The sequence below is a fragment of the Mytilus trossulus genome, chromosome 13 (genome assembly GCF_036588685.1).
Source record: "Mytilus trossulus isolate FHL-02 chromosome 13, PNRI_Mtr1.1.1.hap1, whole genome shotgun sequence".
Taxonomy (NCBI): Eukaryota; Metazoa; Mollusca; class Bivalvia; order Mytilida; family Mytilidae; genus Mytilus; species Mytilus trossulus.
In genome coordinates, this window is record NC_086385.1 from 16,427,561 (window position 1) to 16,454,002 (window position 26,442).

General features: G+C 31.8%; 1 protein-coding gene across 3 annotated transcripts in view; it reads right to left on the reverse strand.

Moving 5' to 3' along the window:
• Window positions 1–26,442, reverse strand: part of LOC134695177 (dual specificity calcium/calmodulin-dependent 3',5'-cyclic nucleotide phosphodiesterase 1A-like) — a 323,999-nt gene that overhangs the window by 166,577 nt on the left and 130,980 nt on the right. The window contains exon 1 of one of the 3 annotated variants that reach the window (XM_063556384.1): window positions 3,994–4,277. The exons of the other annotated variants lie outside the window; for them this stretch is intronic. Coding sequence (XP_063412454.1) covers window positions 3,994–4,222 — 229 coding nt within the window. The 5' untranslated portion in view covers window positions 4,223–4,277. Of the gene's footprint in view, window positions 1–3,993; window positions 4,278–26,442 lie in introns of those variants that run through there. 3 annotated transcript variants of the gene reach the window in all.

The following is a 26,442-nucleotide window of genomic DNA, read 5'->3' on the forward strand; positions in this document are numbered from 1 at the left end:
TTTTAGTAAGAAGGAACATTTAGTCAGTTGAAATGGCAGAAAATCTGTTTGATTTGGAAATTGGACATCAAGTGAAATTGAAAAATTGGAATATTGTTTCAGACAAATTTTTGTGCAAATTCATCCTCTTATTCTTTACAAAAGGAAAATGATTCAGGAATTAAAGATGGTGTTGAATTAATAAGATATACTGTAGTGTTTGGAAGAAAGTAACCGTGAGCCTAAAAAGAGGAAGCATTTTGGGGTAAAGGATCAATGTATATGTGTATATAGATAGTTTTGTAGTGTATATAGTGTACATAGTTAAATGTGAGTCCGTCGGATGGGGACGTTAAATCCGAGGCCCCATGTACAGGCACATGTCACGCCCTGTGCATGTAAAAGACCCCTCCTGCAGATTTCGTTAAGAGTAGGCTCCTTGGGGCCGCTGCAGAGGCAAAATTTGTTAGGGACCGTTTAAATATATTCTTTGGCAGTGACACTGTAAATTACAGACGTTATTAGGAAAGTAGTTAATGTGTGGAAAAAGGGATATTTTGAAGTGAAAAGTTTTGAAAAGTTTTATTCGGACAAAAGGAGAAATATACTGTGAAAAGTGTTTGTTTATAGGAGGAAAGTTTAATGTGTTTTGATATTGCTGACATGAATTAGGACATGGGTAGACTTTGTTTCTACGGGTTGTGCCTTGTGATGTCATCAGTTAAGACCTGATGGACAAAATGGTAGGCTGAAGTTGTGGTCAGCAGGTATGTCCAATGGAAATAGTGACTGCACTATGGTAGGAGTTTGGGTATGAAAAATGGCCACTTTGATAGATGATTTATCAGCATGTCAGATATATTCAAGGAGTCATGCGAGGACGCATCGATTTTTGAGGCGTGGGTAGTGTAACGAAAATCGGTCATGGTATATTTATTTTGATGTGAAACTCCAGTTGTCTTTCCCTGTTAATTGTGTTTCTATATGTATACAAGTTTCTCCATAGTTGGAGCACCATCTATTACTTAAAACACCCCTAATTTTGGTATAGTCTTGATTTTCACCCCTTCACTTATAATGGACCGTTCCATATCGTAGTATATAAGGCAGCTCAAGACAGAGAAACTTCGTCAGTTTTATGTGGACCGTTGAAGTGTTAACATCAGGATTAAATATTCCAACTGGTAAGTAGAGTGAAATAAGTGATGCAAAAGGATATATAAATAGTGTTCGGATTTATATGTGGATGTTGCAATAGTGATTGTGATACAATATATAAAGTGAATCTGATATATATAAGTGGTTATTGTATTAATGAGAATACAAATTGTATACTTGCTGGTGTTGCAAGTTGTACTATGTGGAAGTGTGAATACTTCATAGATTTGTATTAGTGAGAATATAAGGTGTTTACTTGCTGGTGTTGCAAGTTGTTTTATTGTGGAAGTGTATTAGTGAAAGTGCACTGTGTTAAACCTTACCAGTTGGATAATATTCATTGTGTGTGAACTCAAGGAGATAGTTAGTGCGTGAGTTCAGCTGTGTTTATATGTATATTTCTTGTGAATTGAAGGATTTGTGCAAGTGTAAATGTGTCATTGTGTTATTGTGGTTAGTTGCAGACTAACAAGATGATACTACATATTGGTGGACGTTGTAAATAGATATTGTATAAATGTGATTTTGTGTTCATACGTTTTGTGTGATACTTGCTTGATGCATGTTGCAAAGTAATCTAGTGGTGACATGGTGTAATAAAGGGCCGTATGCATGTTGCATAATAATCGGTTAGTGACATTGTGGATAAATCGGTCTGATACATGTTGCATAGTGATTGCATAGTGACATTGTGTATATATATTCTGTTATGAATCATTGTGTCTGTGCATTGTGAATAAGATACTTCACCTTGCATTTTGATTTATGTGCATTGTGCTGTGTATATAGTTTTTGTTGTGAATCAATTTAAGAATGTGTTAATTGTTTTGAATAGGACAACTGGTTGTGGTGAAAATTGAGTTGAACACTTGAAATCCTGATTTATTCAGATACGGATCCATTGATCGTCCGGTTACACGTTACAATATACAGAGATCTACAAAACCACGAAATAAAATATCCATGAATATGCAAGTTTTCTGCAATCCACGAAAATTGAAACCCACAAAAAAAAATGAATCCACAGTAGTCACAGATTACAGTAACTCAGAGGCATTTCCAGGAGGTTGGGAATCCCTGCCTCTCTTTTGTATTGTTGCTTGGGGACATAAAATTGGTTCACCACAATTCTTAACAATACATCATTGCTATTAGACCAGAAAGTTGACTTATTATTTCTCCCAGAATAGTTGTACTTTTGCATCAGTGAATATTACAAAGTGTTAATTACCACTTATTGGTGTTTTCTCCCTAGAGGTGCACTTCAAAGCCAGTAAATATCCTTAGAACTGGTCAACTTGTTTGTTTTTTCTCCCATAAGTTATGCAATATATAAATAAACCCTACTCCAGTAAGTAATTACATACATTGGTCTCGCCAACTAACGCTTATTTATAGGTCTGTAATTTGTGATTAAAAGTGCAACTTCTAAACAAGAAACACAAGTTATAACAGCTTATTTTCAATTCGCCTTAGTTACGTCATCATGGTAAAATTTTCAGGTACATAAGAAATAAGGCGAGATTGGAAGCTTGTGTAAACATTGAAATAAAAAAAAAGTTTGTAATGCATAATTGTTGATATTGAATGTTAAATTAGTCAAAAAGAGGCTATTTCATTAATAATATATAAAAAAAGAAGATACGAATAAGAATATTACAGATAATTCTAAAGAAATATAAAGTGTGACAGAAATCCATCAGTATAAAAAAACAAACAAAGTTACATTTACTTCCGCAAGCATAATGTCACATCTAAGTGTTTATATCACCTGTTTAATAAAATTATAATAAATCTTCAAATACATTTTTTTTAGTTCGATTAATTGAAAGATTAATCATTCTATAACTGTGCATATCTCTCTGCTATCAAAAAAAAAAAAAAGAAGATGTGGTATGATTGCCAATGATCCAACTCCACAAGAGACCAATTAAATGACACAGAAATAAACAATTATAGGTCACATTCATATATCACATCACTATTAACCAAGTGGGGGATCCAGAACTTTTCATAAAGGGGGGGGGGGCTGACTAAATGACCTAAGGGGGGCCATCTCTAGTCATCCTTGAGTGATTACCTATATGGCAACAACATTTTTCCCACAAAAAGGGGGGGCAGGATCTGCCTTTGAATCAAGAGTCAAAATAAATTGCTATAACCCAATGCCACCTCCCCCCCCCATATTGTTTGAAATATGTACTTTTCAAACAAGTATTTAATGTAGCACATGGGATTTTCCTTGCAGACAAGGATGCTCCCACTAATGATGACTATCTGAATAACATTTAATGAATAATGATCTGAAATATTATATAATTCAGAGTTATGGCTCATTAAACTGTTAAAAAATGATTTTCATTTATGACATTACTTTGCTTAGTTTCCCCACCATTTTTATTAATCTATCTATTTAAGCATAGAAGTATGAAAATGTTTATATCTAAAATTAGATATCAAATATGCAATTGCCATTGTCAATGGTAATTGCATATCTGTAGGTTAAGAATATAAATTCGTAAAGTTTTCAATATTCTTCACTTATAGCATACATTATTATTATAACTATCACCTACAGTAGTATTTCAATAGAAATTCAATTTCATTACCTAAACGAGGCTTTTCAAACTTTTTTATATCTCATTCAATGAACATTCACTACCCCCCTTAATATAATCATAATTTCAAATGAAAGGAAGTCAGACACAACTACCTGAAACTTTAATAGTTACAGGAACTTAGACCTCCACCAAAGTTCAAAGGTCATGTCACAAACAAGGTTATCTTACCTATAATATACTGTGTGCCATCTATCCGTGTCGTGAAGGCTCGTCTAATTAACAAGGTTAAGCTTACCTATAATATACTGTGTGCCATCTATCCGTGTCGTGAAGGCTCGTCTAATTAACACAGGTGAGCAAGGGTGCGACCTAGTTTCCCTGAGATTTTCAAGATATGGTGTTGACAGGTGGGCAGGTTGATCGGTGTCTGTCACCATCACTTGCGGAAGATTCGTTAACGAACGGCTCATCCTCCGTTCAATAGGACGAGGAAATTTTTTCGATAAATGCCTTTCAGATTCCATCGGAACACAAACAATGCTGCTTTAATCAATTCCAATTGTTTTTATTTCTCTGAATAATCTGTCATTTATTTTCCTAACGCCATAAAACTCTGTAACACTTAATGATTCCAATATATCTAAAAATCCCATCAGTATGCTCTTTTGTTGTGATCACTTTTTATTTTACATTCATTTTTGCACACACACAAATATGTTTAATCACGCTTCCTTCATTATGTGGATTTTAATAAGCGTATCTTCTTAAGAGATATACCTATAAGAGTTAAACAACGACACCCACTGAGCTCAGAATATTACATATATTCCAATATTCTGATGATGACTTCGGATTTTAATCCTAATGCAACCACAATCATGTGTCGAATAAACTAAATTATTACTCGCTCCGGTACTAAGTATCTATAATTATCTTTTTTTTTCAACTCATCACATCACAAAAGAACCCTAATTGATTAAAAAAAAATAATACTTAATATGACACATTGGGAAAAATTATAAATAAAACAAATGAACAAAGCTTAGTGAAGCCTAAAACTTATATTGATGATGTTCAAATGATAAAGACCTGATGAAAGCGTCATAATTCCGTAATTCATTTGTTAAATGCATCAATTAAAATTTATCTGATAGTAAATCCTGGTCAATTGAAATTAACCCAAAGTACTCTAGAGAATTAATTGTCAATGAAATTAAGAAATCCAAGGCAAAAACATCAACAAAAATTTATTTTAATACAAAACCACCAGACATAAAACCTCCTAAATGTCATTCCAACACAAATCATTATTAGAAAAAACTGTATTCATTTCAATAAAAAAAAGATACCAAAATAAAACTTGCTCAATTTCATTTCAAAACAAAACCTTCTGAATTTGATTTTAATACAAAACCACAAAGAAAACCTCCTCAATCCCATTTGAATACATAAACATAAAAAAGCTGTTTAATTTCATTTCAATACAAAAACACCAAAACAAAACCTGCTCATTTTCATTTCAAAACAAAAACACCAAAACATAAAACATAAAACCTAAAAATTCTCATTTCAATACAAAACCTTCAAAACATAACATATACAATTTTAAATAAAAACAAATCATCAAATCGAAGTCTATATAATTCCCATTTCCATACAAAGTTTCAACTTCAAACTCCAGAAAGTTTAAAGTTAGTTCATTATAATAGCGGAAGATATTATGAACATAATTGTGCAAATCGTGATACAAGCATGAAATTCGGTATAAAGGTTTACTAAATGATACTAACAAAAAATCTGCTGCTGGCCAGAAAAAAAACAACATTTTTTCAAGATGGCCACCACACATTTTTAAAATGGCGTCACAGATAACAAATTAGCCAATTTTTGTTAATCCTTTGAAAGATGTGTTATATGTAAAATCCATTGTTAGATTTGATAAAAAGAAAATGACAGTTCATAAATAACGACTAGACAATACATTAATAAAAATTAAGGTGACTTCCGGTTTCAAAATTTCGGCTAACGAGTAAAAAATTTCGATTTTTTTTACTTTCAAGCAATTTTACAAGGGATTTTAATCCTTGAAAGATGTGTTATGTATAATTCAATTTAAGATATGATAAAGCGGTAAAAACAGCTCCTTAGTTCGACAAAACAACACATAACTGAAGAAAAATAGTGGTTTCCGGTTCCAAATTAGATGCAAATACGTAAAAAATATTTTAATAATTTTCATCAACTTAACTAGTAATAACACTAGCATGAAAGACAAGCATGAAATTTGGTATACAGGTGGACTAAACGATAATAAAAGAAAGCAGGTGCTGGCCATCAAAAATTTCCATTTTTTCAAGATGGCCACCGATCATTTTGCAAATGGAGTCATATCCAGTTGTAATTCTTTGAAAGTTGTGTTATAGGTATAATCCAATGTAAGGTTTTATTAAGCGTAAATTAAGCGTAAATTACAGTTCCTAAACTACGGAAAAACAACACAAAAAATGACAAAAAAAAGTGATTTCCGGTTTCAAAATGGCGGCAAAGTTTTGGAAAATGTATTTTTTTATAATTTTCATCAACTTAACAAGTGAAATCACATTCTTTTTTAAGATTAAATGTCTAGATTTGTAAGAAAGACAGGTTCGTTATCTTAAAATTATCGGACAGTAGCCAATAACTAAACTCGTACAAGGAAGGATAGAACGGTAGCATTTACAGTCACCAACACAACTGGATTTTTCACCTGCTCATTTCAAAAGTTCCCGACAGGAGGATGCAACTTTAACGGTAGCCGAAGAAGTCCTCGATTTTTTCTTTCATCCAACCCCAGTGTTCATGAATTGGTATATAAATCAGGCTGAGAGACCAAATTTATCCTCCTTGATTCGCTGCTCTTTGGATGTGGTCCGTAAAAAACACTCTTGTAGGCGGAACTACATCACAATGCCGCTGCTTCCTGGGTAAAAATTTACATCGTGCCTCGTTAACAGCAAATTTTGATGTTGTTCTGTCATACATGATGTAAACAAATGCTTCTTTTATGTCCTTGTATGTGTCTTTATACTTCAGCAAAGAAATAAGTACGTCCCTTACATGTTGAAATACTTCCTATGTCATCCAAACTGACCTATTCCCATAGTGTCACATGCACTGAATGTATGAATGAAAGAAAGAGTAGCTACACGAGGACAAAACGCATTTGACATATCACGTACAGGAAGCCATCAAAAGTATTCATTCCTGCCAAAACCTATCCACAGTTTGTTCCACCATATTTTTGGAGTGCTGCAATTCTTAATACTACTACATCTGTGTCGGTGCTACCTTAAATTACCGTCCTACAACAATTTTCATAATCAGGCCGAACATGGACAAACATTCGTATATCTGCTTCTCCATGCTTACAAGGGGTAGCTTGAAAGTATCCTTATTAGTCTCTACAGAAACATTTCTGTCGGCAAGACTCTTGAAAAATGTCGTTTCGTTGTCATCTTCATATAGAAAACTACTCCAGAACCCAACTTTTGTCGTCTCACATCTAGCCTTTCAATAATTCATTTAGTAAATCTAAAACAATATCTACTCTTGAATACTTATCGATGCAAGATTTTATTTAAGGCCGTATAACACAATTGCAAAATCATCAAATATTGATCCCCTACAAGGTGGCCTGGAATTAACCATTGCTGCTCTATCAACGATAAATGCGTCAGCATTTGGATCAGTAAATTAAAAAATGTTTCAAGTTTATCCATTTGCACCGATTTAATACCACTGTTTAAAATAACATCCGAAGACAAAAACGGAGGAGCAGTTTGTCTTTATGGATTCAGAAATATTCCAAATCAATATTTCCACTGCGACAAAAAAATAAAAGTCTAGAAAAGATATCTAAGAGCTCTACCTTTGATTTTACGAAAACGTTTACAGTTTTATTTTACCGACATAATAAGAGTTGTTCTTTTTAATCTGGTTATAAGAAACCGGTTCTCCTTCGTTTTGTATTTGCTTCAAAGGATTTTCAAATTATTTGCTTTTGGTCTTTTTAAAGAAGATCTTGCAAATTTATCTGATAGTCTACTGACTTCTGGTCTAGCTACCATCAATACGTCTAAATGAGGTCTTCGGTTAAACCTATGACAACACATCGCCCTTTACAATTGCATTTTTCTTTTTTTGTCTGATCAATTGTGTTATAAGAGAGATATTTTCTGGTCCTACGTACAGTAAAATTATCATTTTCAAAATCAATTGCCAACTGTGGGTGACTTAAGAGAAGGGAAGCCATATCTCGGAGAAGGTCGGTCGCGATCGAGAATATGTTACACGATCAAGACCTAAATGAATACAGTATCATGCTTTATATGGACTTTTTGTACAAAATCTAACTCATGAAATAAGCATACTACCAAATTCACAAGTAGTTCTTATTTTATAATTGAACGCCAGGAATTGAACTGTGGTAGAGATGACTATATTTTCTTACGCCAGTCTATCAAATCATTGAACGTCACAAAGTCATGACATGATTATAATTTCTGTTTTTAGCTTTCTTAAGCCGATATATACCTTTCAAGCTAAAACACAGAGTTATCTGATGCGCGTGTCTAGTCCTAGGTACATTTGAACATGCATACAGGAATATGCCGTTCTAGGTGTTGCAATAATGGTTTTAGTGAGGACACATGACACATGTGTCCATCTACCTTCACGTAATATATCACCCAGAATTTTATTACAAGTCATTTCAATGTGAAATCCACCTTACATGACGATAAACTTATCTTCTCTGTACAAATCAGGCAATTCCCACTGAATACCCATTACCAAAAGTGGCTGATCGTTACTATTGATATTTTTCTCGTTTTAACCACATTTTCCGTCTTATCCATCAAATACCTGATCATTGCAACTGAATTGGCTTGTTTTTAACAGTGTCATCATAGATTTTACACTAACTTGCTTTTTAGAGTAATGATGAACTACGATTTATACCAGTTTGCCCTGGTAGTGCATACAAATCACTCATCAGTATGTCTATAAATAGTTTGCGCATGCGCAAAATTGTTAAATCATGTGTGTTATAACCTCGAAAAATGTTATCAAACCAAATCATAATATCATTGAAAATCCCAAATCACTTATTTTATAGTAAATAGTTAAAATATTTTTTAATGAATTTTGTTACATTTTCGCGCATGCGCAAACCCGGTTTGTGTCAAATACTCATGTCTAGTGAATTATTCACATGTTAAGAAGGTAGCTACCAAACCGGACAACTGCTTTTCACTAAAAGAAGGTCAACGAAAAGTTTTCCAGAAAAAAATCAGTATTTTCAAACTGAAAAAAACAGCCATTTTAGAAAACGGCGGTGGCCATCTTGAAATAATGATTTTTTTTAATGGCCAGCAGTTGTTTCTTTAAAAGTATATAATAATGATGCTTTGTGGTAATTTTCATGCTTGTATCATCATTTGCACAATTCCCTCGATTTTGCCTGCTAATATCTTCAACTAAAATCATTTACCGGTAAGTTACAACTCATCTGTTTTAGCCTTAAGTTAACAAACTCCTAATGACAGGAAACAGGAGAAATGAAAAATCTTTTCCAATTGACAAAATTGTTGATAAGACACTTGTACGATTTATTACATAACACTTGATTCATTCATCAAAATTTCTGAAAATTTCAAATAATCTAAAAAATCAAGAAAATCTAGATACCGTTGCACAGCAAGATAGGAAAATCAGTAAACCCTCGATAACGAACAAACCCAATACCTGTTTTAACATTATTACTGTAAAAATCCTCTATCAAAATAGAACCCAATACCTCATGAAATTAATGATAAAATTTCTGAATATTTCAAATAATCTAAGAAAATGAAGAAAATTTAGATACATGCTCAGTGAGGTAGGAAAATCGGTAAAATGAACGCTTTTAACGAACAAACCCAATACCTGTTTAAACATAATTACTGTAAAAACCCTCTATCAAAATTGAACCCAAAAACCTTGATAAATTAATTATCTTCAGATAACCAGAATTTTAAAATTCAATTAAAATTTAAACAACATGCTGTGGTAATTGAAGTAGTGAATTCATATATTAAAATGATTCATTAGCGAAAGAAGATAAATCTCCAAGCAGTTACAATTGACTGTGTTAACTTGAGAGCTAGCTGTGAACCCAATATTGTAAACACTGAACGACCCAAAAATATATACAAATACCAATTGTTTTGAAATTTGGCAAAGAAAAGTAAAGAAATTGCAAAAGATATCCAAGAATTGAAAGTCCTTTAAAACCCAACATTAATCTATAGATTTGAAGGTGTTTTTATATAAGTCCTTACAGCAAAGACTAAAAACATCACCTTTTATGATTGATATTTCCAAGTCAATTCCATAGCCCATTATGGATATAATTTAAGAAGATAAAGACTTGTTCAAAATGATCTTTCAGACATATAATCTCTAAAGATCACCTGTGAGCAGTTAGATATGCATAATATTAGGATCTGAAATGGACAGAAATGTGAATAGGATCACATATAAAGTGAAGAAAATCTGCAAAATGTCTCTTTAACAGATGCAGTTCAAAGACCATATACCTTTTTTTTCTTTTGTACAAAATACTAATAATGAAACAAACACTTATAAAAAGTGAACATATCCATATAGCTTACAATAAAAAGACTTATAATATGATAGAAACACTACCAGAGAAAGACAGAAGTCAGCTATATATCAAGTCAAAGCTGAGAAAAGGATGAAAGGTCAACTTATATCAGACTCAGAGAAAAGCAAGAGTCAATTTAGAAACAGACAAAGCATAAGGTAAAGGTCAACTTTAAAATCTAACAGATTAGAGAAAAAGAACATTCAAACCTATGCTTAGAAACGAGAATAAAGATCAACTGTAAGTGCCAACAGACCAGCAAAAGATCATTCAAACAAAAACACATTTGCATTAACCAAGAAGTTTTAAATAATTGAACCACTTCAGAAATTTGCATACGGTAGTTTGGTGTATATTATTGAAGAAAATTTGACAGAGGTTGAAAACTGAACATTACTTTTGAAGGTCGACAAATCTTAACCTTTCTGGATATATTTCCAAACACTCAAAAAGTGTAACCATATTTCCAAACACTCAAAAAGTGTAACCCTGATTCAATAAACTAAAAGAAATTTTACAACAGCTTAAAAATTGCACAAATGAAAAAAAAATGTTTAAGATCGAAATCATATGCTTTTAGCATTCCATTTATGTAAACAAAAAATATAAAAAAATTAGAAAGTTAATTATCAATTAGAAGGTGCTGCATACCTGTTCAGTTTTTACTACACATCATAAGTGGAGGCTGGCACTTAGAACTGGTATCAGCAAAAAATCAAATTACTTGAGTTAAAAATAAATATTTTAAAGATGACAGTTAATGTAGCTCTAAATAAATGTTGTTTAACATGTTTACAGGACCATGAAATATTTGACAAGAAAACAATAAAAAATTTGACAGATATTGAATCATTATTCAGGATTCAAAGATTAATTAGTGATATTTGTGGAATGCTAAAAAAGTCAATGTAATTTGTATGATAGTTTTATCAAGTACAGTGAAACCTAGCTACCTGTGTAATACAGTACATCATACTTATAATTAAGTAAAGTATCAGAGATGGGTTTAGAGGAGGTCCCAGGGTGCCCCCTACCCTTTTTTGTAGAAAAATGTGTGGGGTTAGGGTTGTTGAAGATTAAAAGCTGACTTTTGCTTGCTTAAAAAAATCTATAGAAAAGTGGAAAACACCCTGTGAAGCCACCAACGGGTTTGAAATGAGTATCACTGAGACTGGAGTATGGGTTGGAATTTTTCATTGACTTTGATAAATTATAAGGATATTTGGTAGTATATTATAAAGTCATTATAAAATTTATCAATTTTCTCCTTTAAGAATGAGACTCTTTTTTAACGAATTTGTTCTAACATGAGCAACACAACAGGTGATACAGGTTGAGCAGGATCTCCTTACCCCTTCTAGAGAACCAGAGATGACCTCCAGTTTCAGGTTCCAGTTGCCAGTCTTTGAGTCTTCTATGCTGTGTTTTGTTTATATTGGGTTTTTTTTTATGGTCCCTTTCTTTTTTGAGCCATGGCTTGGCCAGTTTGTTATTGATTATCTTTTGTCTTCTTTTACTCATTAAATTACTTGTGAATATTATTTGGTTTATTTAAAGTATGGCATGTCTTTTAAGTAGATCTTATTTCTAATTGCACCTGTGCTTTAAAGCTTTTTACGGTTTTAGCATATATGACAGACAGTTGATTTTCCCCTAAGATTAATGCAACACATAGTTTGATACATTTTAGCTTTTTATATTTTACTTTACTATATACGTTTTGCTTATTGTTGAAGGTTACTTCCTGATCATTGGTTCTCTGGTGAATAGATTTATGTATTGGATGTCCTTAAATAGCTAACAATATTTGACATTTAGATCTTATTCTTAATTGCACCTGTACTTTTATGGGGAGCCATTTTGGATATTTATCTTTTACAGTTTTAGCATATATGACAGGCTGTTGATTTTCCCTTAAGTAATGTTACACATAGTTTGTTACATTTTAGCTTTTTACGGTTTAGGTTTTGCTTATTGTTGAAGGTTACTGCCTGATCATTTGGTCTCTGGTGAATAGTTTATATACACAAAGATATGTCTTGTGTGTCCATTTAACTAACAATATTTGACAAACGTAAGGATTCCAATAGGTCTACAAGGAGAATTAACCATGGATTGTCTACAGAATCGTACCGATGGCATTTAAAATTTTCCTGACAAAGATATACCCAGGAGAATCGGTCAAGAGAAACATATTGCATTATAAAACAACAATATCTTCTATAATGCATGAAAATTCAAGTATTAAAATGGAATGGTGAAATGTTAAAATGGGAATTATTAAAGTACCAATACAAGCTCCTGTTACATTACAGAATGACCTTGATGACAAAAGGTCAATTACGACTCATTTGTGTTAATTTCATCTATGTAAATGTTAAAAGTTAGTCAATAATGCATTAGATCTAAGTAACATAATTTTGTATATGTCTTAAGAATTTTGATTAAAAATTGTGGTGGAAAAGTGAGCTTAATGAAAAATAAATATTTTATGAATTATTTATCGATTGCTTGTATAAAAATTCCATTTTAAATCTTTGAAGCATATTCAGCACAAGAATATATCAAACAGGGACATTTAGATTGGTGCTGGAAAAAAGGAATATCTGATTATTAGGGGCTGAAATATTGCATTGGAATGGGCTTCTGAACAGATACCTAAGGTATTTGAATAGTGTGTCCCACTGGGGTGACAAGTCTCCTTGCTGACAGATACCAAAATAATGTGTCACCCGTACTGGGGTGACATGTCTTTCTGGTGACAGGTAACAGGATACTGTGTCCCTGTACTGGGATGACATGTCTTATTGTTGACAGGTATCAGAATAAAGTGTCCCTGTACTGGGATGACATGTCTTCTTGTTGACAGGTATCAGAATAATGTGTCCCTGTACTGGGATGACATGTCTTCTTGTTGACAGGTATCAGAATAATGTGTCCCTGTACTGGGATGACATGTCTTCTTGTTGACAGGTATCAGAATAAAGTGTCCCTGTACTGGGATGACATATCTTCTTGTTGACAGGTATCAGAATAAAGTGTCCCTGTACTGGGATGACATGTCTTCTTGTTGACAGGTAACTTAATAATGTGTTCCACTGGGGGTGACATGTTATCCTGCTGACAGGTAACATAATACTGGGGTGACATGTTATCCTGTTGACAGTTAACAGAATAATGTGTTCCACTGGGGTGACATGTCTTTCTGTCAACAGGTAACAGAATAATGTGTCCCTGTACTGCGGTGACATGTCTTTCTGTCGACAGGTAACAGAATGATGTGTCCCTGTACTGAGGTGACATGTCTTTCTGTCGACAGGTAACAGAATAATGTGTCCCAGTACTGGGGTGACATGTCTTCCTGCTGACAAGTAACAGAATGATGTGTCCCTGTACTGAGGTGACATGTCTTTCTGCTTTCAGGTAACAGAAAAATGTGTTCCACTGGGGGTGACATGTTATCCTGCTGAGAGGTAACAGAATACTGGGGTGACATGTTATCCAGCTGACAGTTAACAGAATAATGTGTTCCACTGGGGTGACATGTCTTTCTGTCGACAGGTAACAGAATAATGTGTCCCTGTACTGGGGTGACATGTCTTCCTGCTGACACGTATCAATATAATGTGTCCCTATACTAGTATGACATGTCAATACCAAGACCTAAAGTTGTTAATTTCTGTGTCATTTAGTAACTTGTGAAGAGTTGTTTTATTGGCAATCATACCACATCTTCTTTTTTTACTTCCTGCTGACAGGTAGCATAATGTGTCCCACTTGGCTGAAGATGTCTTTCTGTGGAAGATTAAGCATTTACTTTTCTACAATGACCTCCTCCCCTACTGGCAACTTAATGCTAAAGAAAAGAAAGATGTTACTACATAAGACTGGTTGGCTTTAGCTGTATTTTCTCTCTTCTTGTAATACTTCCATTTTCATGTTTTACAGATAGAAGAAAGAAATGCAGGACACCATTGGAAAGCAAAGTCATGTGTACTGAACCAGTTTTTCTATTGTGTTTCTATAAGATTTACATATATTAGGAAATCCTGGCAGACATTATGCAATGTCTAATGAACGCTAATTCCTAATATTGTAAGAAATCCACTTAATAAACAATATAATGGACTGAAGTGTGAAATATGAATAAAACATCAGATTTAAATTGTGAACATTTCAGCTAGAAAATTGATTCCTAAGTCAACAGAGAGAAGCATATTTGTAGAAACAGAATATAGCTATTAGGCTGTAATTCAAAATATTGCAGCTTCAAAATGATTTAACTTTTTCTCTTCAATTGGTCAAATTAAACTTGGGGATGTGTCACTGAAACCCTAAAGGTCAGTTATACATATGGTATTTTGACCTCTGGTCATTTGACACCATTGGGAATAAGAATCTAGAATTCAGAACATTAAATGGTATTTTTAGATTCAGTTCTAACTAGCAGATATCTTGAATCTAGAGATTGCACTCAAAATGGTATTTTTAAATTCAGTTTATCAAAGTAAAAGATATCTTGAAAATATTTTTTGTCTAAATTAAGGATTTTGCTTTTGTGGCCTAATTATGGTATAATGCGTACTTTTTAGTTAGTGAAGAAGTTTAAGTTATTCAATAATAATAAATGCAGTTTTAAATTTCAAAATTCAAAATTCATCTTCTCTCTTTATATTTTCTTAAGCTATGTAATCATGTGTTTATTTTGATTAAGGAACACCCAGAATTCATTTTTTATCTAAATCTTAGTAACAACCTTATGAAAATCTTCTCTTTTTTATTCAATAGTTTGATCTTTATTTAGGTAATTATCTGTTCAGGTAAATATTATTAAATTCACATTCAAAACTTAAACCTCCCCTTAAAACTGTAGACATATACCAAGTAATTCAAAATTACTTTTCCAATGGTGAGAAATTGTGTAAAATATATTGCAGGTTTATGTTGTACCATTGTTAAACTATAATCCGAGTGGCGGATTCAGATTTTTTTTATAAGGGAGGAGCACTGACTGACTTAAAGGGGGTCTACTCCAATCATGCTTCAGTGATTTCACAAAAAGGGGGCAAGACAAATTTGTTGTAGTACAATATCAGTGGCAGGTTTCATAAAGAGGCGGTGCATAAAGAGAGGGCTTCACCCCCCTTTTTTTGATAGAAAAAAAAAATCAGATTTGGGCACTATTGGGAAAAAAAATATTTCGCCTTGGTCAATCTGACTGTACTAACAAATTTTTTGGTACATACATTTTTTTTTAAAGTATTATAGGACTTATTATGTTAAATTATATGATAGAAGGGGATAAATTTATAATCTTTCCTTAATTTTTTCAAATTATGTAATTTTTGACAAACTTTTATGTTCTTTTCCCACTAGAATGCTATACACGTATCGGAAATAAATAAATAAACATTTAGTGTTGTGGTAGCATGTTTACAGCTTATTATAGGCTATAAGTATATTTCATATCTATCAATTTTAATGCATGTTCCCCCATATTATAGGCTATAAGTATATTTCATATCTATCAATTTTAATGCATGTTCCCCCATATTTATGTACATCATACTTTGATGTATCTAACTTAAAGTACCTGTACATAAATAATAATACCTTACATTAACCAAGAAACTTACAAAAAAAAATTTAAAAATTTACTTTTCATTTGCTAAAATAGTTTAAAATTTAGTGGAAACTGTGCATTAAGTAATAAAATTGAGAATGGAAATGGGGAATAAGTAAAAAAAGACAACAACACGAAAAGAGCACACAGATAACAGACGCAGACCACCACTGTAACAGGTCTTCAATGCAGCCAAAAAAATGGATGTCATACTAAACTCTAAAACATAAAAAAAAAACTAAAATTTATAAAAAATTAAACAAGACTAAAAAGGCTGTTTTGCAATATACTCATCAACTGAAAATCATATCGCAACTTTTTAAGACCTTAGGCTAAGATTTTTTGAATGATAATCAAACATAATACACTGACTTACACTTTCAATTGAGAGTCAAAAGTTGAAAAAATTATCCTCACTATATTTCAAATTTTAAATCCAATCACTAAGTCCAATACACTTATAATTAATTTCACAGAATACGATAATAGATAAATGATTCCATGAAATATAAATTTAAAAAATCAAACTACGTTTCAATTATTGAAATTGAAATCCGATGATGCAACTGATAAACAGCACTTGAATGCACATTTTAGGCAAGCCTTAAAACTTATACTACCTTAAACAGTAGTATTTTTCTGATATAGGCCTACTATTATAAGGTCAATGTCGTTCAAAACATTACTAGTTCACTTAAACCACTTGAGAGGAACATTAATTTGTTTTTCCTGTCCTTAAAAGACACCTATTTAATAAATAACTTTACAAAGAAAATGCATTGTAAATCTTACTGAAGTTGTCCATTTCAGGTATTCTTAATCTTTTTGAACTTGTAAATTTCAGGTATCTTCAATCAATTTTAAGTATGAATGGCCATTATCTAATCAAATGGTAGGTCCCTACTCAGTTTATCTCATTAAACACTTGGGACACAGAGACAGAAAGGATAATAAAAGTCATTCTTAACTTTTTATCTTTATAAGGATTCTTCTAACAATAAAGTCATTTTGAACATTTTAAAGAAGGAATTTAAAAAGTTACATGCAGACCAAATGAGGTCCCTCGAAATAGTTAATTGTAACTTGGTAACATTATTATTTAAGAGAATCATATGAGCTTTAAAGACGGGGGAAATGGGTTTTTGAAAGTCGATCATACAATCTATCTCTAGATAACTTTTCGAAATCAGATTCATATGGAGGAAAATTCAGCAAAAATAGATTTTTTTTATACTCATCTAAATCAAGTTAAGGGCAAATTAAAAAAAACAACCTTGAGCCCTTGTTAAAGCTTACAGGTTGCTTACTTAATTTTCTGCCTGTCAGCATCAATATTCTATCAATTTATCAAATTTCTCGGCCGCAGTTGAACTGATTATAAAAAGCTCGCCAGTTATGATGTTTTTACCAATTTTTTCCCTAAAATTTTCTAAATCCTATTTTGTTAATTGTAAAATACTGTCCACCAGAGAACGAAGGTTACCATTGGAATATATAATTGACTAGTTGACAAAAGACTAATATAAACGCCAAAACAAAATCATGATCAAGTTCGGATGTTGCCATTGTGTACTCATATAGTGAATAATTTTATATCTTTAAAAGCTTCATTTTTAGGGACTTGCAATCCTATATTAGATACATGATAACAGTTACTCAACAGGGGCCACATGCAGAGCAGGATCTGCTTACCACACTTAGTTTTTGGTGGGATAAGGTGTTGCTTAGACTTTAGTGTTGTATCTGGTGTACTATTATTTGTCTGTTTGTCTTTTTCTTTTTTAACCATCAATTAAAACATGGTCAACCATGGTCAGATGTTGACCATGGTCACAAATGTTGAAAACCATAGTTGACCATGGTTTTCAGCACATCCAACCATGGTTTGACCATGGTTATCAATGGTTAGGGATGGTAACCATTGTCAACCATGGTTGCATTTTGACCGGGGTGGTGTTGTCAGTTTATTTTCAATCTATGACTTTAAATGTCCCTCTGGAATCTTTCCACTCTCTTTTAAAAAGCTTAAGAAAAGTTATTCAGAGCAAAGAAATTAGTATTTTATATATGATAATTTACCACATTAAAGTAGGCATAACAGGATTAATTTTCTATAACATCTTCCTTTTCTTTGGATTGTATTTTCCATTCAATTTTTGCCATTCAGGGATTTATGTCCCATAAACGCAGTATTTTACACCTTTGTAGGGCTGAAGATCAACAGATACATGCAATTAAACAGCTATAAACATTTTATAAAAATTGAATGGCGATGCCTTCATGCTGCACCTGTTATCAAAATTAAAATCTAAAATTCTCAATTTCCATTTAATATGCTTATCAATTCATTCATCATAATGACTTTCGCCATAATAATGTGTTATTTACTGATGAAATTGCTGATGGGGTATCTGTTTATAAATGTCATGATCATCTGACGCTCATGATGATGTAATAACATAACTTCAAACGCTTTGATTAAGAAACTTAATATGACATGTTCGCTTTATGCAATATGCACATATACTGAGCTTTAAATTATAGTTTACGAAAAATGGAAGCAAATCAACACCGAGTCCCTTGATTTCTATCTATGCTAATCATTAAATTTTAACTAAAACTTTGTCTAATTGTGTCTGTTACTACGCTTTTTATCAATGGCAGAAGCCAGAATGGTAAGTCAGGGGTTGCAACCATATGTCCCCATTTAAATGCATTGATTGGCTGGGAGGGTTTCCCCTTCCCTCTTCAAACCCACCCACCCCCTGGTTCCACCACTATTTTGAAAAGCAAAGAAAAGTGTGGATAATGCAAATTTAAAATAAAAGAAAAGAAATATTGAAAATTTACACTGAGAAAAAGTTAATTATTTATCATTTCATTTTTTTACCACATCTATAATTTCTGCCTTAACATGTAGTATTTATTCTTACATTAAAGTCAATTAATATGATAAATTTATGTACAAAATGTATATCAGTTTTTTACATATAAATGTGTATGTAAATATTTCAATGCTCGCTAGCATAAGAAAAAAATTATATTCAAATTTTAGATTAAGACGGCTTATATCTATTTGTAATCCTTTTTTTATTATATAGGAAACTTTTTCTGCTTCAAAATAAACCTCACAAGAACAACTTTTCCTTATCATGTAATATTTTCATGGAAAAGTCAGGAGCCTCAGGCCTTTGTTAGTCTTGTATTATTTAAATTTTAGTTTCTTGTGTACAATTTGGAAATTAGTATGGCGTTCATTATCACTGAACTTGTATATATTTGTTTAGGGGCCAGCTGAAGGACGCCTCCGGGTGCGGGAATTTCTCGCTACATTGAAGACCTGTTGGTGACCTTCTGCTGTTGTGTTTTTTTATTTTGGTCGGGTTGTTGTCTCTTTGACACATTCCCCATTTCCATTCTCAATTTTAAACATTTCATGATAACAGTAATTTGTCAATTAACTATGTAAGTCAAAACTAAGCTATTTTTAAGTGATAAACCTTTTTGCACTTGAATTTAAAATTTGTAAACATATCTAATATCAAGTCAGAAGATTAAATTGAAGGATAATAAGAAATGAAGACTCCAAGGTGCCTTTACTTTTTATGAGAGATAACTAAAACATAAAAAGAGGATTTAAACATTTTCAAAACTCCTCTAATTGTTCAAGTTAAAGTTAGTCCTTTCAGCACAACTGAGACAACAACTCTTCAAATTATATGCCATTTTGAAAAACATTTATTGCCAATAATTTGTTCCCAATAATTTGTTGCTTAAAAAAATAGAAATTTAAGAATCACAGATGTTACTTACCATACAATTCTTAAACAAAACAAAAACAAGGGCAATAACTTTTAACAGTAAAATATTAATATAAAATGTAGACTGAATCTATATCTTATGTTCCATATTGTTAAACAAAATTTTAATGTGTTGAAAAAGTAACCTAAACAAGAATGTGTCCCCAGTACACGAATGCCCCACTGGCACTATCATTTTCTATGTTCAATGGACCGTTCAATAGGGGTAAACCCTCTAATTTGGCATTAAAATTTGAAAGATCATATCATAGGGAACACGTGTACAAAGCTTGAAGTCGATTGGACTTCAACTTCATCAAAAACTACCTTGACCAAAAACTTTAACCTGAAGTGGGACAGATGGATGAACAAACAGACGGACGGACGAACAGATGAACGGACACACAGACCAGAAAACATAATGCCCCTCTACTATCATAGGTGGGGCATAAAAATCCTTTAAATGTTCCAAGATCTAATAGGATGAGATGTTTATCTGAAGTCCAATTCAGAGTAGACAATTCGCTAATGCTTTTCAACCTTGACCTTAAACTAATTCTATTTTCAACTCTTATTCCTATTTCATTTTTTTATTTGTAAATTGAAACGGAATCATAAAATTATCTAGATTACAGAAACTTCAGTCGGGATCAAAAGACAGATCTGTTTGAAATATAACATACAAACACACTCAACTCTTCTCGATGCCATTAAGTTCCTCTATACCATGAATTAAATATAATTAATTTCAATAAATCGCAGATCAATAGCAAGTAGAAGCAACCAGAAAACAGAAAATGTACACATCTCAATAGATGTATGAACTATTCTTCATTAGATCTGTCATCCAGTAAGAAAAAATATACAGGTAGAATCGTTAACAATGCATGCACCAGAAACCCAGTTATTACAAATTAAAGCCTTGAGAACCATCTGCCAGGAAAGCATGTTAAAATATGGAACCTAATATTCTTTAATAAAATAACATGTATATAAGAACCCCACCTTACAGATGTAAACATTGCAATGAATTATGAATTTCATAACTAAACATTAATTAAGTTCATAGATAATATCTTTGCACTAAAAGACAAACATATAAAAACATAACTGTTCTGGTGTGAGATTCTTGAAGAAAATAAATATGCTCCTAAAACAAAACTTGAAGACATTCTAAGCTCTATCTTATCCACAGAAATATATGAAAATTTACAGATATCATGCATGACCACTAGAATGTATCCAATCTATGAGATGTCTCAAAAGAAACTCACAATAAAAGCAAAGTACATGCAGATATTTTGAAGCTAACACTGACCAAGCCAGGGCTGTTAAGCCAGACAAGGTCGTTCAGCATTTCCATCATCAAGCTAACATATAGATATCCATTGAAAGACTTCCATAGTTACATACAGATATCCATTCATAGACTTCAACAATAACATATAGATATCCATTCAAAGACTTCTATGATAACATATAGATATCCATTCTAAGACTCCTAAAATAGCATATAGATATCCATCCAAAGACTTCCATGATAACATATAGATATCCATTTGAAGACCTCCACCAAAATATATAGATATCCATTCAGATTTCCATGGTAACATATAGATATACATTCAAAGACTTCCATGATAATATAAAGATATCCGATCAGAATCCCATGATAACATGTAGATATCCATTTAAATACTCCCACAATAACATACAGATATCCATTCAGACTTCCACAATTACATATAGATATCCATTCAAAGACTGCAGTTATAACATATAAATATCCTTTCAGACTTCCATGATAACATAGAGATATCCAGTCAAAGACTTCCATGATAACATATAGATATCCATTCAAAGACTTCCATGATAACATAGAGATATCCATTCAGATTTCCATAATAACATAGAGATATCCATAAAAATACTTCCATGATAACATGTAGATATCCATTCAGATTTCCATGGTAACATATAGATATGCTTTCAGAGACTTCCATGATAATATAAAGATTTTCATTCAGAATCCCATGATAACATGTAGATATCCATTCAAAGACTTCCACAATAACATACATATATCCATTCAAAGACTTCCACAATAACATATAGATATCCATTCAAAGACTTCAGTTATAACATATAGATATCCTTTCAGACTTCCATGATAAGATAGAGATATCCATTCAGACTTCCATGATAACATGTAGATATCAATTCAAAGACTTCCATGATAACATGTAGATATCCATTCAAAGACTTCTATGATAACATATAAATATCCATTCAAAGACTTCCATGATAACATAGAGATATCCATTCAGATTTCCATGATAACATAGAGATATCCATTCAAAGACTTCCATGATAACATATAGATATCCATTCAAAAACTTCCTTTATAACATATAGATATCCATTCAAAGACTTCCGTTATAACATATAGATATCCTTTCAGACTTCCATAATAACATATAGATATCCATTCAAAGACTTCCACAATAACATAGAGATATCAATTCAAAGACTTCAATGATAACATATAGATACCCATTCAAAGACTTCAATGATAACATATAGATATCCATTCAAAGACTTCCACAATAACATATAGATATCCATTCAAAGACTTCAATGATAACATATAGATATCCATTTGAAGACCCCCACAATAACATATAAATATATCCATTTGAAGACCCCAACAATAACATATAGATATCCATTTGAAGACCCCCACCATAACATATACATATCCATCCAAAAACCTCCACAATAACATAAAGAAACCCATTCAAAGACTTCCACAATACCATATAGACATCCATTCAGAGACTCCCATGATAACATAAAGATATCAATTCAGAGACTTCCAGGATAACATAAAGATATCAAGTCAGTCTCCATGATAACATACAGATATCAAGTCAGACTTCCACAATTACATATAGATATCCATTCAAAGACTTCCACAATTACATACAGATATCCATTGAAAGACTTCCACAATGACATACAGATATCCATTCATAGACTTCCACAATTACATACAGATATCCATTGAAAGACTTCCACAATGACATACAGATATCCATTCATAGACTTCCACAATTACATACAGATATCCATTCAAAGACTTCCACAATTACATATAGATATCCATTCAAAGACTTCCACAATTACATACAGATATCCATTCAAAGACTTCCACAATTACATACAGATATCCATTCAAAGACTTCCACAATTACATACAGATAATTTGAAAGACTTCCACAATTACATACAGATATCCATTCAAAGACTTCCACAGTTACATATAGATATCCATTCAAAGACTTCCACAATAACATACCGATATCCATTTGAAGACTTCCACAATAACATAAAGATATCCTTTGAAAGACTTCAACAATAACATATAGATATCCATACATAATTTAAAGACCTCAATGGACTTAATCACAGATATCAACTAACACTACTTTACTTTAAGTTTGAAAAACAATATAAAGAAATGCACAGTATTATCTGGAAATATTATATATAAAAAAATCTTATATAGTTATATGATCTGCCTGAGATATATATATCCAAGTGAAACTGAGGTTACCCACTCTAAGCTGAAACTTACAAATCTACCCTTTCCAAAGCTGAAAGACTCACAAAATCCACTTGTATATCCACGTAAAACTGAGAGACTCACACAATCTACTTATATATCCAAGTTAAACTGAAAGACTCACAAAATTCACTTATGTATCCATGAAAAACAAAGGTTACATTGCACTTTTTGTGTAGCCTTCAAAAAACTGAGCTACTAATATCAAAAGAAAACTCACAAAATCCATATACATGTATGTTCCATTGAAAACACTTCAGAGAAAATCAAAAAGACTCACAAAATCCATATACATTTTTGTACTCCAAATTTTGTTGAAAAACATCAGGCAAAATTAATCAATGCATATGTTCCAATGAAAAACATCTGAGAAATCACATACTCTTAATAGTGCAGATATCCAGAAAAAACTATAAATTTCTTATTCTTTTCTAAAGACAGCCAGAAACCGTAAGAAACAATAAATTCCATATGTTTACTATGTACGCTTACTCATAGAAAATAGTATTGTGTTTTTGCTCCATCGTAAAAAAAATAGTAACAAAAATACTGAACTCCAAGGTAAACAAAGATATACATTATCTTCTTCCATCAAACCTACATACCAACAGGAATTGTTTGATTTCAAAACAAAGAACTCTAAACTATCAACTGTATATCTCACATTTGATATGATGGTAAAAAATATTACAGATTTACTAAGATACCAGAATGTAAACACAGAATGTCTAAGATCTTCTTGAAAAATACTTCACATTTGTTTATTTTAAAAAACTCCAGTGTCAGATCATTCTCAAAATGTATTGCTCAATAAAACATCTTGCAAACATTAAATTTCAACATTAATTCTAAAATAAGAAACTCCTTGAACATTTGAAATTTATTTTTGAAAAATACAATGATAAAGTTGAACATCAATCTAGAAAAGCAGAAATCAGCAAATTTTTACAATTTTTTTTGGCAATAAAAATGTAAAATATTAATAAATCAATAATTTTACTGCAAAAAAAGCTGAATATCAATCAAACAGGTTTTTTTTTAAATGTGACTTAAAATGTGATAAAAATTTTTTTTTTTTAAAAAGCGAAAAATTATAAAATATGAAAATAACAAACCTTGATTTGAGAAAAACATTAACTTTGATTATAAAAGTATATCTCAGCAGTATATATTCATCAAAACATTAACCTCGACAAATGATATATCTTACATATATATTTTACCTTGACGACTCAGAACTACCACACATCATGACAGACTACACTAGACATTTCATCTAATCATCTTCAACGTATTAATTAGACAAAAAGGTAGAACTGTATTATCCGTAAGCCAGTACTACCTACCTTCAAGGAAATCATACCTGACATTAAGCTTTACATTATTACTTATAAAAGAATGGATTTCTTATTGTCCGTCATTTCATTTTCTTACAATAAGGCAGAAATCATCTCGTCTTTGGTTTCTATGGAACATCTGCAGACTACAAGTTTGTGACTTTATAAAACGTCTATGGTTTCAATGCATTACATGGTATATGTTGATTTGATAAATTACGTTTTATATAAGGATGGGTTTTTTTTCTTTTGAAGAAATACTTCTTTACTTAAAAGATATAAGAAGATGTGGTATGATTACATGTAGTACCAATGAGACATCACAATTTATAAAAGAAAATCATTATAGGTCAAAGTACAGTCTTCAACACGGAGCCTTAATAGCTCACACCGAACAGCAAGCTATAAGCTTGTATTAAACCAAAATGTTAGTACATGTACTAGGTTTTTTTTTTCTGAGAAGAGAAGAACTTTCTTGACTGATCTTATTATCAATACAAAATGTCAAACATATACTTTAACTGACCTGAGAGCATCAATTTGGACAACACATGGTGGACATAGCCTAATTCAGTTATTTTCTGGTCACGATTGTGTCATAACAATTATCTCATAATTGTAAAACATATTCTTCATTTATAAGTCAGTAATTTTAATCTGCACCTAAATCTTTTCCAAAGACTAATATTGCAACATTTTTCCTATGTGTCAAAACAGAGTTTTGCAAAATACTAACTAGTCTGAAAAACAATTTACATATACTGGTAGTCTGGGGCATCAGCCTTTATAAGAAGTCAATTCTGCCAACTGTAATGTCATGTTAGTTTATTTAACCATATAAATTCATATAAAATATCTTCTTGAGATTAAAAATATATACTTTTTTTCAATCCTAAATATTTAAAAAAAATAGACGCTATACGAACATGAGGTCAATTATTATTCTAAAATATCGAAAGTAAGGCAAATCAAGATATTAAAAACCAAAAAAAATCAGGTTATTATTTTGCTTTCAAAAAGGTAGCTCTTGGCATCAACGGTTTTAAGTACTCTAATGACTGATCTAACCGAAGAAGCCAAAAAATATAGTAGAATCATATTTCCTTGCATTACAGAATTGAAGCTAGATTCTATAGAAATAGCATTTCTCTATTAACAACCAGTTTGGGTCAATTTTGTCATAACTAGCTCAAAATCATGACTTGTGTATTATTGGCTTGCAAGTCAATATTTACCCTGATTTGAATCAGTATCATATAAATTTGGGACCTTGGATTTTAATCTTTATTGGAAATTTTGTTGTGCATGCTCTTCAAAAAGGAGGCTGGTTAGCTTCTTACATCTCATCTTACCGTCTTTTGGGGTGTATAGTGCACATTTGTGTATTGTGCAAGAAACTTAAGAAAAAAAGTTTCTTGATCTTATAATATATATACTCATAGACATTTTCGGAAAAGTCACTGTGCTCCAAAATTAGGCAAACAAGAAGTCTCTCAGTAGTTATGAGCTGAAGAACAAGGATTTATTGTTTTCTACAAATCTCCAATATTCTGGCATTTAACTTATGCAAAACATGTCTGAGAGATGTAGGTATTAAGCTATATAACAAAATCCCTTCAGACTGAACATGCCGGTTTATATTAGAAATGGTAATATCATTCTGTCTGTGTGTAT